Consider the following 15,785-nt stretch of genomic DNA (forward strand, 5'->3'; position numbering starts at 1 on the left):
TAACTGAACTCCAGGAAGAAAGCACCTCTCTCTCTCTGTCTCTCTCTCCAGCAAAGTCCCAGGGAAGCTTCAGTGGCAGCTCCTAAGCCTCAAGACGACAGAACCTTACAGACAACAAGCAAGAAGATGGATAAAGCCTCTCTTCAGCCTTCCGGAATCAGAGAAGCAAGCTGGAGTTGTGCACGTGGCCCCAGCAAGGACTTCAAGACTTTAACTTCAACAAAGGACATTGAAGCTCAGTATTTGAATTGCATTTATTAAGGACTTTACTTTAACCTCCCAACTCTTTTTTCCCCTCTGTATCTATTTTGCGTGTGTGTGCCTCTCATATGAATGTGAGCATGGATGTGTCGCATATTTTAGTAATTTTAACCAGTTTAGAGTGATAGGGTTAATAAACTTACATCTTTCTAGTTTAAACTCAAGAAAACCTGTCTGATTGGTTCATTTACAGTTATAATTAGAAGAACAGTGAGCAAGTGCTCACTGAGGGGGTAAGCTAAATAACTGTGTTAAAGGAATAAACCCTGTTGCAGTCAAACCAGAGAAGGGGCAAAAGGGGAGCCTAAGACTCCTTCCTCACCTGGTTGTAACAAGGTGCTCTGCAAAGCACTCACCCAATCTGCATTTTCTCTCCCCAATGCAGAGGAGACTGCATCTTGAGCAGTGAATACAGCATAGTAAATGGAAAGAAGTACAAGTAAATCACTGTTTCACCTGGAAGGAGGATTTGGAGCCTTGGACTGTGAGAAGGACAGAGGTAAAATGGTAGGTGTTTCATTTCCACCACGTGCATGAGTAGATACCAATAGGAAATGGAGGTGGTTTTGGGGTGATTGAGGTGTAGACCAGGGCATTGTGGAGGAAACAGTCCCTTCTAAATGCGGAAAGGGGAGGGCAAGGAAAGGTGTGTTGGTGGTGGCATCACGCTGGATGTAGTGGAAATTGCAGAGGCTAGTCCATTAATGTCGAGGCTGGTGGGGTGGTAGGTGAGATCAAAAGGGACCCTATCATGGTTCTGGGATAGGGGAAGTTGTGAAAGGAGAAGTGTGAGAAATTAGATGGACACTGTACTGACTCTGTCAACCATGGTGGCATGGACATTCTGGCTGAGGGAAAAGGAAGACATATTGAAAGTGCGAGTAGGAAGATTGCATCATCTGAACAGATACTACAGAGATGGAGAAACTAGAAGAATGGAATTGAGGCTTTGCAGGAAGTGGGGTGTAAGAAAGTGTAAGAAAGAAAGATAGTTGTGGGAGTTATTGGGTTTCCCCTGAATATTGCTCAATAGCTATCCCCAGAATTGGACACAGCAAAGTTGAGAAAGGAAAGGGAAATATCAGAGATGGGCCTTCTAAAGGCTTTGGAAATTGGAAGCAAAGTTAATGGCATTTTACAGTCCAGGGTGAGAACAGGCTGATACTGTCATCAATATACTGGAAATAGATGTGAGGGTGAGGGCCTGAAGACAGGCAACCTGTTGCAGTCAAGTTGAAGGAAGTGAGTGGAGTTAAAGGAGAATTGGTTCAATTTGTGAACAAGTTCTGGCAGGTAGAAGGCGTTGGGACTGGATAGGAATTGGTTATGTCTTTGTTCAAGAAAGACAGGAAGAGCCCTCAGAAGGTTCTGGTAATGGATGGAAGGATAGAGTGATTGGATGTCCATGGTGAAAAGGAGAAAGTTAGGGCAAGGAAACTGGAAATTGTCAAAGTTGCGAAGGGCATCAGACGAGTCACAGATGGAGGTGGGAAGACAATGAATGAGATGTTTTCACAATATGCGTGCGCAGGAAACAGTGGATATTGAAACTCTGAAGTGACAACAGATGCTGCCAGACCTGCTGACTATTTCCAGTATTTAATGTTTTCATTTCAGCTTAAATATAACCTCGCTAACATGGACCAGCCCACTCTGGCAGTAGCCGTGTTCAGCTGGACTTGCGTACACTGAAAGTAACTTTGCTGAATGGGATCTTGTCAATTCAGAATGTAAGCTGTGCAGCATCTGTGGAGAGAGAAGCAGAGTTAATGTTTCAGGTCAGTGACCCTTCATCATGGATTCTGATGAAGAGTCAGTGACCTGAAACGTTAACTCTGCTTCTCTCTCCACAAATGCTGCCAGTCCTGCTGAGTATTTTCAGCATTTCTTGCTTTTATTTCAGATTTCCAGCATCTGCAGTGTTTTGCTTTTATGTAAGCTGTGCAGATTGAATGTCACCACTTTGAGCTGGACTTATCAACACTCAATGTAACCATGCTGAACTGGACGAGTCCACACTCAATGTTACCGTGCTGAACTGAAATGGACTTTGTCAATGCTGAATTTAAATTTACTGAACTGGTCCTGTCCACCAGAACTGTAACAGCAGTGACCTGGATTTTAACCTTGCTGACCTGGGTCTGTCGACACTGAAATTAATGGTGCTGAACTGCAACATTCCACACCAAATATAATTGTCCTGACCCGGACCTGGATCTGCCCCAACTGGATATAAATATAATTTACTGGACTGGTCCTCACTGAATTTAACCTGGCTGCCCCGGCCTGTGTGCACCCTTTCTGGAATGTATTTCTCCATGGTGAATATAACCACTCTGATATGAACCTGTGCACACAAAATGTAACTGAGCCCATCTGGAACATGTTTACACTGAATTTAAAGATGCTGAAAACTGAATGCAATGGCACTAAACTGCCCAGGTTCACATCGAATGTAACTGTGTTGTATTGGACCTGTCCACATTGAATCAATCAGCAAGGACTGAACAAGTCTGCAATGAAAGTAATCATGGAGAATTGGACCTGTGCACACCAATTGTAACCTCACCACTCTGAATAAGCAGACAGTTGTGTTAAAGTGATTGTACAGTCTCAGAGATTTAGAACCATGTTGCATGTGACCAGTGACCACACAGATTGAACAATGATTGCATTTTTATTTAGGACCAGAATATCTCTGGTCAGTTGTACCTTGTGCTGAAATTACTTAATTCAGCATAAAGGGGCTTTATCCTAATAATTTCTCATTTACAATGCTCACTTTCAGCATTGCAACTGCCTATTTAGCTTTTCATTATCTTTTATGAAGAAATGTAACTGGGATAATACTGTAGTCACTGGGTATTTCACTTCAGAGCTGTGATAGATCCCTTGAAAAACATTCGATTCCATCAAAACATAAACACGAGCCCAGCAGCAGCTGCACTAATGTGTTTGTTTCAATTCGTGTAATTAATGTGAAAGATCAAACAATCTAATTATCTCCCTAGACCTGACATCAGGTATAAATGTGACAATCTTTCAATGTAGTGCAGAACGCGCTCAGAGTTTCTGATAGAAATGCACGGATCACCAAAAGGTCTGGTGTTTGCCATTTACTATCCCATCCTTGCAGCTATTGGGGCTCCAGGTAAAGTATTGCTGTTGGTTAGTTATTGTTGAAGTAATCATTGATTAGCACTATTATTCCTTCATTTACCAATAGTACTTCTCCACATTGCCGATATCCTTTTTGCTTGAATGGGGTAATTTTGCCCCTTTAAGTCAATTTCTCCCTCTTAACTTCGATAATTTCTCTCCTTTTACAGTAGCTTTTATCCACTTTATCAATAGTAATTCTCCTTTTAACAATGTAACTTCTTCCCTTTACTGACAATTTCTTGCCATTACCGATATAATTTCTCCCCTTAAACAGTATGTTATCTTTATTTAACCAGTACCATTTCATCCATTAAACTAAAAACTTCTCTCATTTACTGCTACAATCTCATGATGTAAACATAGTTCTATTTTGATCTTAAAACTGTCACTGTGCATGAAAACTCACACTGGTATCACGATATAAATGTAGTTCGATTGTGTTATTGACACTGTTACAGTGGATAGATTATCACAATGTTATCACAGTCTCAATGTAGTTCTACTGTGTTACTGACATTGTTAGTGTGGGTGAATTATCATACTGTTACCACAGTATAAATGTAGTTCTATTCTGTTATTGACATTGCAAGTGAATTATCTGACTGTTATTACAGTGTAATGCAGATCCATTGTGTTATTGGCATTGGCAGTGACAGAGTAATTCCCACAAAATATTCATTGATTGAGGATATTGAACCAATGACGAATGGCCGACTGCATTTTATGAATGCATTAATTGAAAGGATATCATTGGGATCGAGTTGTTGCCTGAAATATGAGCGATTTAAAAGTGACTGTTTAGGAGTGATCTATTTCTGCCACAAACTCTCAGAGCACAGTGGTTCTACTCTCAGTCTCTAAATCTCATTGCTTCAGCCTGGCTCTCCGCTTCTGCTTTAGCTGCTGCTGACCATTTTGCAGTGACCACTGCTGAGTCTGGATTGTCCTTCTGCTCCGAGCATCTGGCAATGTCCCGGACTGTTCCCGCCTTCAATCTTATTGCCAGATTGTGTGAGGCCACATAACTGGTGGCATCACTCGCATCTGAGGCACAAAGTTTTAATTTCAACATTCATTCTAGGATTCAGCTGAGGAAGTGTTGTCTTATAGGAGGGACCTTTCCTTGAATGGGATATCATGTCCGGTGATTCAGACTGACACTGAAGATCCTCAGTGTCAAAGATCTCAAGGCAAGAGCTCAGAAATGTCCCTGTGTCATCGCCAACATCCCTTCTACAAAGTCAGAAAATGAAAATTATCTATTCGTATTTCTCTGTTTGAGGATCTTTTTGAACAAATTTTCCAACAGTGAATAATTTTACTAGAATTCATTGAATAAGTGAGTTTTATGTTTTTAGGCAGGATATAATCCTATTTGTTAGTTTCCACAAGTTATTGTTAGTTGACGTGTTATTTGCACTCTTCGATATTTTATATAATTCTTTGCTGATATGCTATTTTTCTTGTTTATTTGATTTTCCTCTGTTGGTCTCGGGTTTTTGATGCCTTCTTCTTCTCTGTTAGGTTTCCTTGTATGATATCACATTCTGATGTCACTAACTTATAATTTTTAATCAAGATGATTATTTTAACTCCAAAACAAGTTCCCGTAGCAGAAGGGATTGTTTACACGTCCAACTCTAGATCATGTCTTAAAGGTATAAATTTCTCACAGAATCCTATAAAATGGATGATTTTGTTGAGAGTCAGACCAATAACTTTCCTGTACTCCCTTGCTGACACACATAGACTATCTCAATCTCTCTCTCTGTTGCAGCTAACCTGGCAGTGATTGTGATCCTATCCCGAGGAAGATGCGGTCTCTCCAGATGTATCACTTACTACCTGGTGTCTATGGCAGTGACGGATCTCCTGGTCATTATCACCGCAGTGATATTACACCGGATTGCTGGTGTTTATTTTCCACTCAGTTTCATGTCCATCACACCGATATGCAGTCTCCGTATTGCCCTAATCTATGCAGCCATAGATAGTTCTGCCTGGTTAACAGTTGCTTTCACCTTTGATCGATTTGTGGCCATTTGTTGCCAGAAGCTGAAAACAAAATATTGCACTCAGAAGACATCGGCACAGGTTATTGGAACGGTCTGCACATTGAGCTGCATAAAAAATATCTTCATGTATTTTATATATGAACCTTTGTACATAATTAATAACATACCCTGGTTCTGCAGCGTAAAATTAATATTTTACATATCATCTGTATGGATTGCATATGACTGGATCCATCACATTTTAACCCCTTGTCTCCCATTCATTCTGATTTTACTGCTCAACGCTTTGACTGTCAGACACATTCTAGTGGCCAGTAGAACACGCAGGAGACTCCGGGCCCACAGCAATGGAGAGACTCAGAGTGACCCAGAGATGGAGAAGCGGAGAAAGTCCATTGTTTTACTCTTCTGTGTCTCAGGCAGTTTCATCTTTTTATATTTACTACTATTTATAACTTTCCTCTATGTCCAAATTGCGAACGTTTCTTACTTCTCAGGTTCTGATGTCAGTGAATCAACATTTATTCTGGAGGAAAATGGATATATGCTTCAGCTTTTGAGTTGCTGCATCAACCCATTTATTTATGCAGGGACTCAGAGTAAATTCAGACAGGAGTTAAAGAATGGGGTGAAATATCCACTGCGTCTATTTGTTAAATTAGCTAAATGAAGAAATCCCAACATGAATTGTACCTTATATTCCGTTTTTTGCTCTTGTCCAAGTGACACATGACCTCCCCTCCCAGATAAAATGACCTGCTTTGATATCCTTATTCACTGTGTGAACTTAAGAATGTATTAGGAACACACATCACCACATAATTCAGTGTTGTAATCTGTTCTCAGTTTACATTTCTTTTCCCATGTTGGCTCAGGTATGGTATATTCCCATCAGCCCCAAGGGCTCGGAGTATCGCTACATTCATGTGGGAGATAGTGAGTGTGACCTCCGATCTGTTATTATATATCACGTTTAACTATTTACTGAAGGAATCTCAATATTCCACTGTCTATTGTTTGCATCTGGAGGGTAGGGTATGAACATAAAAACACAAGAACACAGAAATAGAAGCAGATGTAGACCATATGGCCCATCGAGCCTACTCCACCATTCAATGCGACCATGACTAATATTGGGCTTCAATTCCACTTATCCCTCAATTCCCTGTGAGACCAAAACTCGATCTATCCCAGCCTTAAATATATTCAACATTGGAGCATCCATAACCATCTGGGGTAGAGAATTCCAAAGATTCACAAGCCTTTGAGTAATTTCTCCTCATCTCAGTCCTGAATGATTGACCCCTTATCCTGAGACTGTGTCCCCTTGTTCTAGATTCCCCAACCAGCAGAAAAATCTCAGCTTCTACCCTCTCAAGCTCTTTGAGAATCTTGTATGTCTCAATTAGATCACCTCATTCTTCCAAACTCCAGAGAGCATCGGTCCAATTTACTCAGCCTCTCATCAGAGGACAACCCCCCCTCATCCCAGGGACCAACTTAGTAAATCTTCACTGCACTGCCTCCAGTGCAAGTATATCCTTTCTTAAATGTGGAGACAAAACTGCACACAGTATTCCAGGTGTGGTCTCACTGAAGCCCTGTACAATTTTAGTAAGACTTCTTTATTTCTGTGCTCCAATCCCCTTACAATAAAGGCCAACATGCCATTTGCCTTCTGAATAGCCTGCTGCACCTGCATTTTAACTTTGTGCGTTCCTTGTACGAGTACACCCAAGTCTTTTTCAACATCAACACTTACCAGTTACACACCTTTAAAAATATTCTGCTTTTCTATTTTTACGATCAAAGTGAACAACTTCGCACTTCCCGACATTATACTCCATTTGCCATCTTGTTGCCCACTCACTTAACCTATCTATATCTCTCTGCAGCATCTCTATGTCCTCTCCACAGCTGACCTTTCCACCGAGCTACATATCAGCAAACTTAGATACATTACTGTCTGTCTCTTCATCCAATTCATTAATATAGAGTGTAAATAGCTGAGGCCCGAGCACTGATCCTTGCAGCACCCCACTATTCACTGCCTGCCAACTCAAAAATGCCCCATTTATGCCCACTCTCTGCTTCCTGTCTGTTAACCAATCCTCTATCCATGCTAAAAAAATTACCCCCAACATCATCTTATCTTGCCTATTAATCTTTTATGTGGCACCTTATCGAATGCCTTTTGGAAATCCAGGTATACTACATCTCCTGATTCCCCTTTATCGAGCCTACTCGTTACATCCTCAAGCAATTCTAAACAATTTGTCAAACAGGATTTCCCTTTAGTCAAACCATGCTGCCTTATTCTAATCAAACTATGCTTTTCCAAGTGCAATGTTAAAACTTCCTTAGTAATAGTTTCCAGTATCTTCCCAATGATTGATGTTAGGCTAACTGGCCTGTAGTTCCCAGTTTTCTCTCTACCTTCTTTCTTGAAAAGCAATGCAACATTTGCCAACTTCCAATCTGATGGGACCATTCCTGAATCTAAGGAATTTTGGAAAATCATAGCCAGAGTGTTGGAGAAGTTTTGCTGAGTTTTACTAATTATTACTTAACTTTGTAGAAGCAGAAAAGCAGGACACAGCTTGTAGCTAATCTAACCACAATCAACTGTCATAAAATGTAGACAGAGCAGCTAACCACAATCAGACGTTACGGCCACATATGGTGTCTGGAGTGGGCATTGAATTAAGGAACTAGCTTGTTTTTGTTGAAACTGATGTTTTGCTGACCTCGGACTCTGCATGGTGCACAGTCACGTAGGTGGTCTTGTGATCATCTTGTGGGCGTTTATCTAATTGTGAAATTGTTAGCTCTGCCTCTGTTATACTATAAATCCACGGCAATCTGTCGCTCTTTGGGAGTAGCACTGGACCGCCTTTAGGTAAGGTGTGTTCCCTCATGATATCATGCAATAAAGTGTTTGTTCTCAATGTCTGAGTCCGGAGAATTTGTTCAACAATTGGGCGTAATCTGGATTTTATCCAACACAAAGCATCCACTATCTCTGCAGCTACCTCTTTTAGAACTGAAGTATGTAGGCCATCTGGTCCTGGGGACTTGTCAGATTTTAATCCCTCAAGTTCCTCCAATACTTTTTCTGGGCTGATATCAATTTCCTTAATTCCTCACTTAGGTTATTGCCTGTTTATGTTATGGAACTTGTGTCTTCTACTGTGAAGGCAGACACAAAATATTTGTTCAATGTCTCTGCCATTTCCTCTTTCCCCATGATAATTTCTCCTGTCTTTGCTTCTAAACAACCAACGTCTACTTTAACTACTTTCTTCCTTTTTATGTACTTATCAAAGCTCTTACAATCTATTTTTATATTGCTGGCTAGTTTACTCTCATTCTATTTTTTCCCTTCTTCTCAACTTTTTGGTGACCCTTTGATGGTTTGTGAAACACTCCCAATCCTCAGACTTGTACTATTTTTTGCAACATTGTAAGCCTTTTCTTTTATTCTAACACTCTCCTTAACTTCCTGAGTGAGCCACAGATGGGTCTTTCTTGGCGCATTTTTGTTTTTGAACGGAATGTACTTTCGTTGAACCCCTTGAATTGTTTCTTTAAATATTTTCCACTGTTCATTTACCCCCATATCGTCCAGTCTATTTACCCAATTAACCTTAGCCAGTTCTCCCCACATACCTTTGTAATTGGCTTTAAGTTTAATATTCTTGCTTGTGATTGAAATGTGTCACTTTCAAACTTAAAATTAAATTTAATGGTATTATGATCACTATTTCCCAGTGGATCTTTTACTATGACATTGCTAATTAATCCTGCTTCATTACACAATATGAGAACTAAGATAGCTTTATCCATGGCTGGTTCAACAATGTATTGCTCCAAGAAACTATCACAAAAGCATTCTGAAAATTCATCTTCTAGACCACTGTTGTCAATTTGATTGTCCCAGTCTATATGCAGATTAAATTCCCCCATAATTAATACATTACCTTTATTACAAACTCCAATAATTTTCTGTATAATGTTCTGTCCAATAATATAATTACTGTTAAGGGTCTGTAAATTACTCCCACCAGCATTTTCTGACTCCTGCTATTCCTGATTTTCACCCAAACCGATTCTACTTCATGATTTTGAGACCCGATCCCTTCTTATTAATGTTCTTATGCCATCCCTCACTATGAGGGCTGCCCCTCATCCATTGACATTCTGTCTCTCCAAAATATTGTGTACCCTGGAATATTCATCTCTCAACATTGATCTCCTTGTAACAATGTCTTGGTAATGGCAATTAGATCTAGATCGTTTAACTCTATTCGTGCCATTAGTTCACCTATCTTATTACGGATGCTTTGTGCATTCAGATAAAGGAACTTTAATTTCATTTTTTTAACCTCTATTCCCAGTGATGACCTTATTTGCCAATTTACAATTTTTGTTAAACTCTGTCCCTTCCTGTCCCATTTTGTTAGAATTTACCCACATCACTATCCTGCTCCGATACCCTGACTTCTCTTTGTCTACATGGACTTTAGCAAGGCTTTTGACAATGTCCCGCATGGGAGGCTGGTTTGGAAGGTTTGAACACATGGGATCCAGGGTGAGCTAGCCAATTGGATACAAAATTGGCTTGGTGATAGGAGGCAGAGGGTGTTGTGGAGGGTTGTTTTTCGGATTGGAGGACGGTGACCAGTGGTGTGCCGCAGGGATCGGTGATGGGCACTCTATTGTTTATCATATATATTAATGACTTGGATGTGAATGTAAGGGGCATGATTAGTAAGTTTGCAGATGACACCAAAATTGGTGGTATAGAGGACAGTGAAGAAGGTTGTCTAAGGTTACAACAGGATATAGGTCAACTGGGAAAGTGGGCAAGGGATTGGCAAATGGAATTTAATGCAGACAAGTGCGAAGTGATTCATTTTGGGAAGTTAAACCAGGGCAGGACATATACAGAGAATGGCAGGACCCTGGGGAGTGTTGTTGAGCAGAGAGACCTTGGGGTGCAAGTACATAGTTCCCTGAAAGTGGTAACACAGGTAGACAGGGTGGTGAAGAAGGCGTATGGCATGCTTGCCTTCATCAGCCGAGGCATTGAGTACAAGAGTTGGGACGTCATGTTCCAGTTGTCCAAGACATTGGTTAGGCCGCACTTGGAGTACTGTGTGCAGTTCTGGTCGCTGCACTACAGGAAAGATGTGATTAAGTGAGAGAAGGTGCAGAAAAGATTCACCAGGATGTTGCCTGGTTTGGAGGGCTTGAGTTGTAAAGAGAGATTGGATAGGCTGGGTCTGTTTTCCCTGGAGCGAAGGAGGCTGAGGGGGGACATGATAGAGGTATATAAAATTATGAGAGGCATAGTTAGGGTAGATAGCCAGAGTCTGCTTCCCATGGTAAGGGTGACTTAAACTAGAGGGCATAGATTTAAGGTGAGAGGGAGGAGGTTTAAAAGGGATCAAAGGGGTAAATTTTTCACACAAAGAATAGTGGGTATCTGGAATGAGCTGCCAGAGGTGGTGGTGGAGGCAGGAACAGTAGTAACATTTAAGAGGCATCTGGACAGGTACTTGAATGAGCAAGGCATAGAGGGATATGGAATTCATGCAGGCAGGTGGGAATAGTATAGATGGGCATTATGGTCGGCATGGACACGGTGGGCCGAAGGGCCTGTTTCTATGCTGTATGATTCTATGACTCTATAGATTTCTAAATTTCCCTTTACCCAAACCCTTTCAACCCCCCTGTTAAAAGCCCTGTCCACAGCCTTAGTTATGCAATTGGCCAGGATACTGGTCCCAGCCCACTTCAACTGAAGCCCATCCCAACGGAATAGCTCCCTCTTCCCCGAGTATAGATGCCAGTGCCCCAAGAATCTAAATCCCTTCTTCCCACACCACTGAGTCATGCGTTTAGTTCTCTAATCTGCTTGACCCTGTGCAGATTTGCACATGGCTCAGGTAACACTCTGGAGATGATTACCTTTGATGTTCTGCATAATCAAGAAGGTGAAAACCCCGACAGAATGGATTAACAGCAAGGTAGCAGTGAAACAACCTGGAAAACTGAGAGTATGCAGCAACCCAAAGGATCTAACTAAAGTTCTGAAGAGATCTCACTACCCCAAGCCAACCATTGAAGGAATTTTGCCACAACTTGCAAAGGCAAAAGTCTTCACCACCCGAGATGTGAAAGATGGTTACTAGCAAGTGAAGCTGGATGAAAGCAGCAGCTTTCTGGATGCTGTTCGGGAGATACAGATGGTTGTGCATGGCGTTTGGCATTTCCATGGTTCTAGAGGAGGATCAATACAGACAGAAAGAGATAGTGATCATCCTGGAGTGGAAGCTATAATGGATGATCTGCTCGTTTATGGATGCGGAGACTCAATGGAAGAAGTCATTGCTGACCATGATCAAAATCTAGTGCGACTGCTGGACAGAGCTCGTCAGATGAACTGGAAGCTGAACAAGAAAATAATTACAATAAAAGATGTCCGAAGTTAAGGACAGAGATCATGTACTGACAGCAAAAGATCTTCACCCAGATCCCGAAAAGTTGAGAGCAGTAGCAGCGATGCAGTGACCAACAGATGTAAAAGCAGTGCAATGATTTGTTGGACTCATCAACTATTCTGCAAAGTTTTTGCCCAATTTGTTGCTGGAATGTGAATCCTTACGCCAACTCACTGCCAAGGATGTGCAGTGGTATTGGGGCACTAAAATCAAGCAACCAGTGACGGCAACGCCACTACTGAAATACTATGATGTAAATGATGAAGTCACCCTGCAGTGTGATGCCAGCAAGACAGGACTTGGAGCAACCCTAATGCAGCAAGAACAACTGGTTGCATTTGCATCCAGGCGTTAGTGCAAACAAAATGACACAACACTCAGGTCATGAAAGAGTGCCTGACCATTGTCTTTGCTTGTGAAACAATTTCAACAGTACCTACTTGGAAGAGACAAAGTGGCAGTCGAGCCGACCACAAGCCACTTCAAAGCATTTTCCTCAAGCCGCTACTATCTGCTCCAAAGCATCTTGAAAGTGTGTTACTCTGGTTACAGAAATATCAGCTGGATGAGAGATACAAGCAAAGGAAACAGATGTACATGGCTAATATGCTGTTGAGAGCAGCACTCCCTATGAAGAAAGTAGAGGATGCTACGACAGTGTGAAATTTTCCAGATCCAATTTGAAGCTGCAGCTCACCATGCTCTGGAAGTCATCAACCAACAGAGACATTGAATCTGACAAACAAGCACCTTGCTCAAATCAAGCCAACTACCCAAGATGCAACTCTCCACACTCAAAGTAGTGATGAAAGGATGGCCTGAAAGCATCAAGGACACTTCTGTGGTCACAAAAGCGTATTGGGAATATGGAGATGAATTGACAGCCCAAGTTGGCATCTTGTACAAAGGAACAGAGTCACTAGAGTCAAGAGTCAGCCCAAGTGGCAACTTGGTGACAACTGCTCTCTGCAGGCCCCTTGATCGTACGTGGCAGAGGTGAATGACCAGATATACCGTCACAACCGCAGACACATACGCATAACCGGAGAAGCTGTTCCTTCAATGCCCGATCAGGAAGATGTGAACTCACCATCTGCACAGACCATAGATCAACCACCAGTCCCAGAGGTCCACAACACCCCAACAATGGAAATGGAACAATTGTTACTGCGGCAACAAGTGACACGGGAACGATACTCAGGCTAGACTTGCAGCACCTGGAGTTTACAAGAGTAAGAGGCAACTTGGTTGAAACATAAGATTCTGAGGGATCTTGACAGGGTGGTCGTGGAAAGGATGTTTCCCCTTGGAGAATCTTGAACTGGGGATCATTGTTTAAAAATAAAGGGGTAGCCCATTTAAGATACAGATGAGAACTTTTTTCTGAGGGTCGTGAGTCTCTGCTTCCACTGCGTTTTGAGGAAGAGAGTTGCAGAGTCTTAATATTTTTAAGGCAGAGGAAGATAGATTCTTGCTAAGCAAGGGGGTGAAAGGTTATTGGGGTCAGGTGGGAATGTGGCATTGAGGTGACAATCAGATCAGCCATGATCTTATTGAATCACGGAGCAGGCTCGAGGGGCCGAGTGGCCTACACCTGCTCCTAATACGTAGGTTCAGATGTAAAGGAAAATCACCCAGATGAACATCCAATGACAGCATACACCATTGAGAGACCGGCACAATTTAAAGATTATCATAGGGCTGGATTTTAAGGAGCCTTCAATATTGGGATCCATGGTGTGGGGATGGTCTGAAGATGGCCCCAGATAAGGCCCACCAAGGATCTTCTCGCCGGAAGTGCCCAGCCCGATATACCCGATGGCGGTGAGGCCTCATGGCGACCCCCCCATTGCTCATCGACGGAACCCCGATTTGAATATTTAAATTAAAATGATTGACTGAATTAAGCTCACGTCACCTTCTGATGTCCCACTGTGATCTTTGGCCTGGTGACCTTCGGATCCCCGTCCGGAGAACTGAGGTGCAACCCTGGTGGGGAGGCAAGTTTATCAGGGCGGCCGTGTGGGTGTGGGGGGGGGGTGGGGCGCGGGGTGGGAAATGTAATGGTGTGGGGGATGATGGGACGGGTTGTAGTTGAAAGTTTGTGCAGCTTGTGGTTTGGGATAGATGGTCAGTTCAGGGCAAATAATTAATTTCATTGTTATCAGGAGGGATGGGAGAGGGACAAAAAAAAGTATTTATTTTAACTCAATTTACTTTTAAATATTTAAATTAGCCAGTAGGGATGGCAGCCCTTTGAAAATAGCTTCAGTGCCTGCACAGCTAATGTCATTGCTGGAGATGGACAGCCTGCCCCCTCCACGTGATCGGGGGGAGGGGGGGGAGTGGGGGGAAGGGGGGGGTAGTGGGGGGGAGCCCACCCCGGGAATGCAAATGAGCCACCACACGGAAGATTGCAGCAGCTCTTTGGCATGCGGCCCGTAAAGGTAGGCCACCATTTTTTCATCTGAAGCAAGATTATAAGATACAGCCCTATGTGTGCAATGCACGTGCAGAGACTGACAAGAACAACGAACTGCTAAATGCATGAGAACAGTCGTGCACATAGTGGGTAATGTGGGCGACTCAGTGTAAATGATAATCTATGCAATTTTTTTTGTTTTTTGTATGAAAATGGGGATGTTGGAGATAGAAATGCAATACTGTACTAATGTGCCTCCTGGCTTGCTGTAGTCATGTGACTTCTACCATCAGGCAGTCACTGCGGGCAGCCATCACAGGCTCAGTTCAATAAAGGCACAATACAAGCAAGATGTGTTATCCTGTGAACTTGTAACATGTTTCTTGCTTGCTATGCATAAGCTCAATCACACCAAGATGACTGGTATGAATAATGTAGGTTCTTTTATTTGAACAGTAGGACTGTTACATATAAATTACAGGAGACCCACATTTCTAGAATGGGTATTAAAAAGACTACAACTACCAGGCCACATGACATCACTTCCTTCGGCGATGAGCACGCCCATTATTTACACATTCTCTTAAAGTCCTAATACAACATCCCCTTTTTTCCCCAAAGATAACCATTACACACAGTAATAACAGATACAATAGGATTGTTACAAAAACTATTTATATAAAAGATGGATCTCCACTTATCATTTAAGAGTTTAAGAGTCCCTATAACAAAGGTGGCTTCCGGACCTCGGAATGGTGAAACCTTTGAGATCTAGACTCATCATTCCATGGTCCTTGACTTGTAGATACGTTAGTACACAAGGAAGCTATCATTGCACTGGTTGTCTTCGCATTGTTCTTCCACAATCTCACTGACCTCATTCTGGAGCACATTCTTGACACAACTGGAGTGTTGGATGATACACAGCTGGATAACTCCTTCAGCTGGCTTCTGTTCCTCTAACATTGCTCTGTTAGATTTATGACCTCATAGGATCTAGGCTCCCTGCTCACCCTAGAAACTGGTGTGGGAAACCAGGTTCCTTCAGTCAGATGGATCACATGAAACTTTTGTCCCATATTTGGTCTAGGCAACTCGGCACCCGCATTTTGGTCACATATAGCCTTCGACTTCCCGTTTTCCAAAAAACTTCTCTTGCACTGTTGAAGACTTCATTCTCCCACTTTCCTCCCAAACATAATTTCCGCTGGTGAGGGTAAGCCCATGTCCAAAGGTGTCAATCTCAGATATAGCATGGTGAATTGGAAGTCTTGATTTGTCTGCACTTTACGATCAATGCCTTAACAGTACGGACCATTCTCTCGGCAAGACCATTTGACCTAGGGTCATGTGGCAAGGCAGTCATATAGTTTATGCCCCATCTAGGACACATGTCCCTGAAAGGCTTACCAATGTACA

The 15,785-nt window shown here is 42.3% G+C and overlaps 1 protein-coding gene across 1 annotated transcript; it reads left to right on the forward strand.

Annotated features, from left to right (window-relative positions):
• The first annotated feature begins 3,342 nt into the window (after window positions 1-3,342).
• LOC137347495 (probable G-protein coupled receptor 139) lies at window positions 3,343-6,108 on the forward strand. The gene is made up of 2 exons (XM_068011939.1): window positions 3,343-3,412; window positions 5,201-6,108. The coding sequence occupies exons 1-2, from the start codon at window positions 3,343-3,345 to the stop codon at window positions 6,106-6,108; spliced, it is 978 nt and encodes a 325-aa protein (XP_067868040.1).
• Window positions 6,109-15,785: the final 9,677 nt, after the last annotated feature.

Source organism: Heterodontus francisci, chromosome 32, assembly GCF_036365525.1.
Source record: "Heterodontus francisci isolate sHetFra1 chromosome 32, sHetFra1.hap1, whole genome shotgun sequence".
Classification (NCBI taxonomy): Eukaryota; Metazoa; Chordata; class Chondrichthyes; order Heterodontiformes; family Heterodontidae; genus Heterodontus; species Heterodontus francisci.

Coding starts and splice junctions, on each gene's coding strand:
- LOC137347495 (XM_068011939.1), top strand. CDS start 3,343: ATGCACGGATCACCAAAAGGTCTGGTGTTTGCCATTTACTATCCCATC. Junction 3,413..5,200: donor TGCAGCTATTGGGGCTCCAG/GTAAAGTATTGC, acceptor TCTCTGTTGCAG/CTAACCTGGCAGTGATTGTG.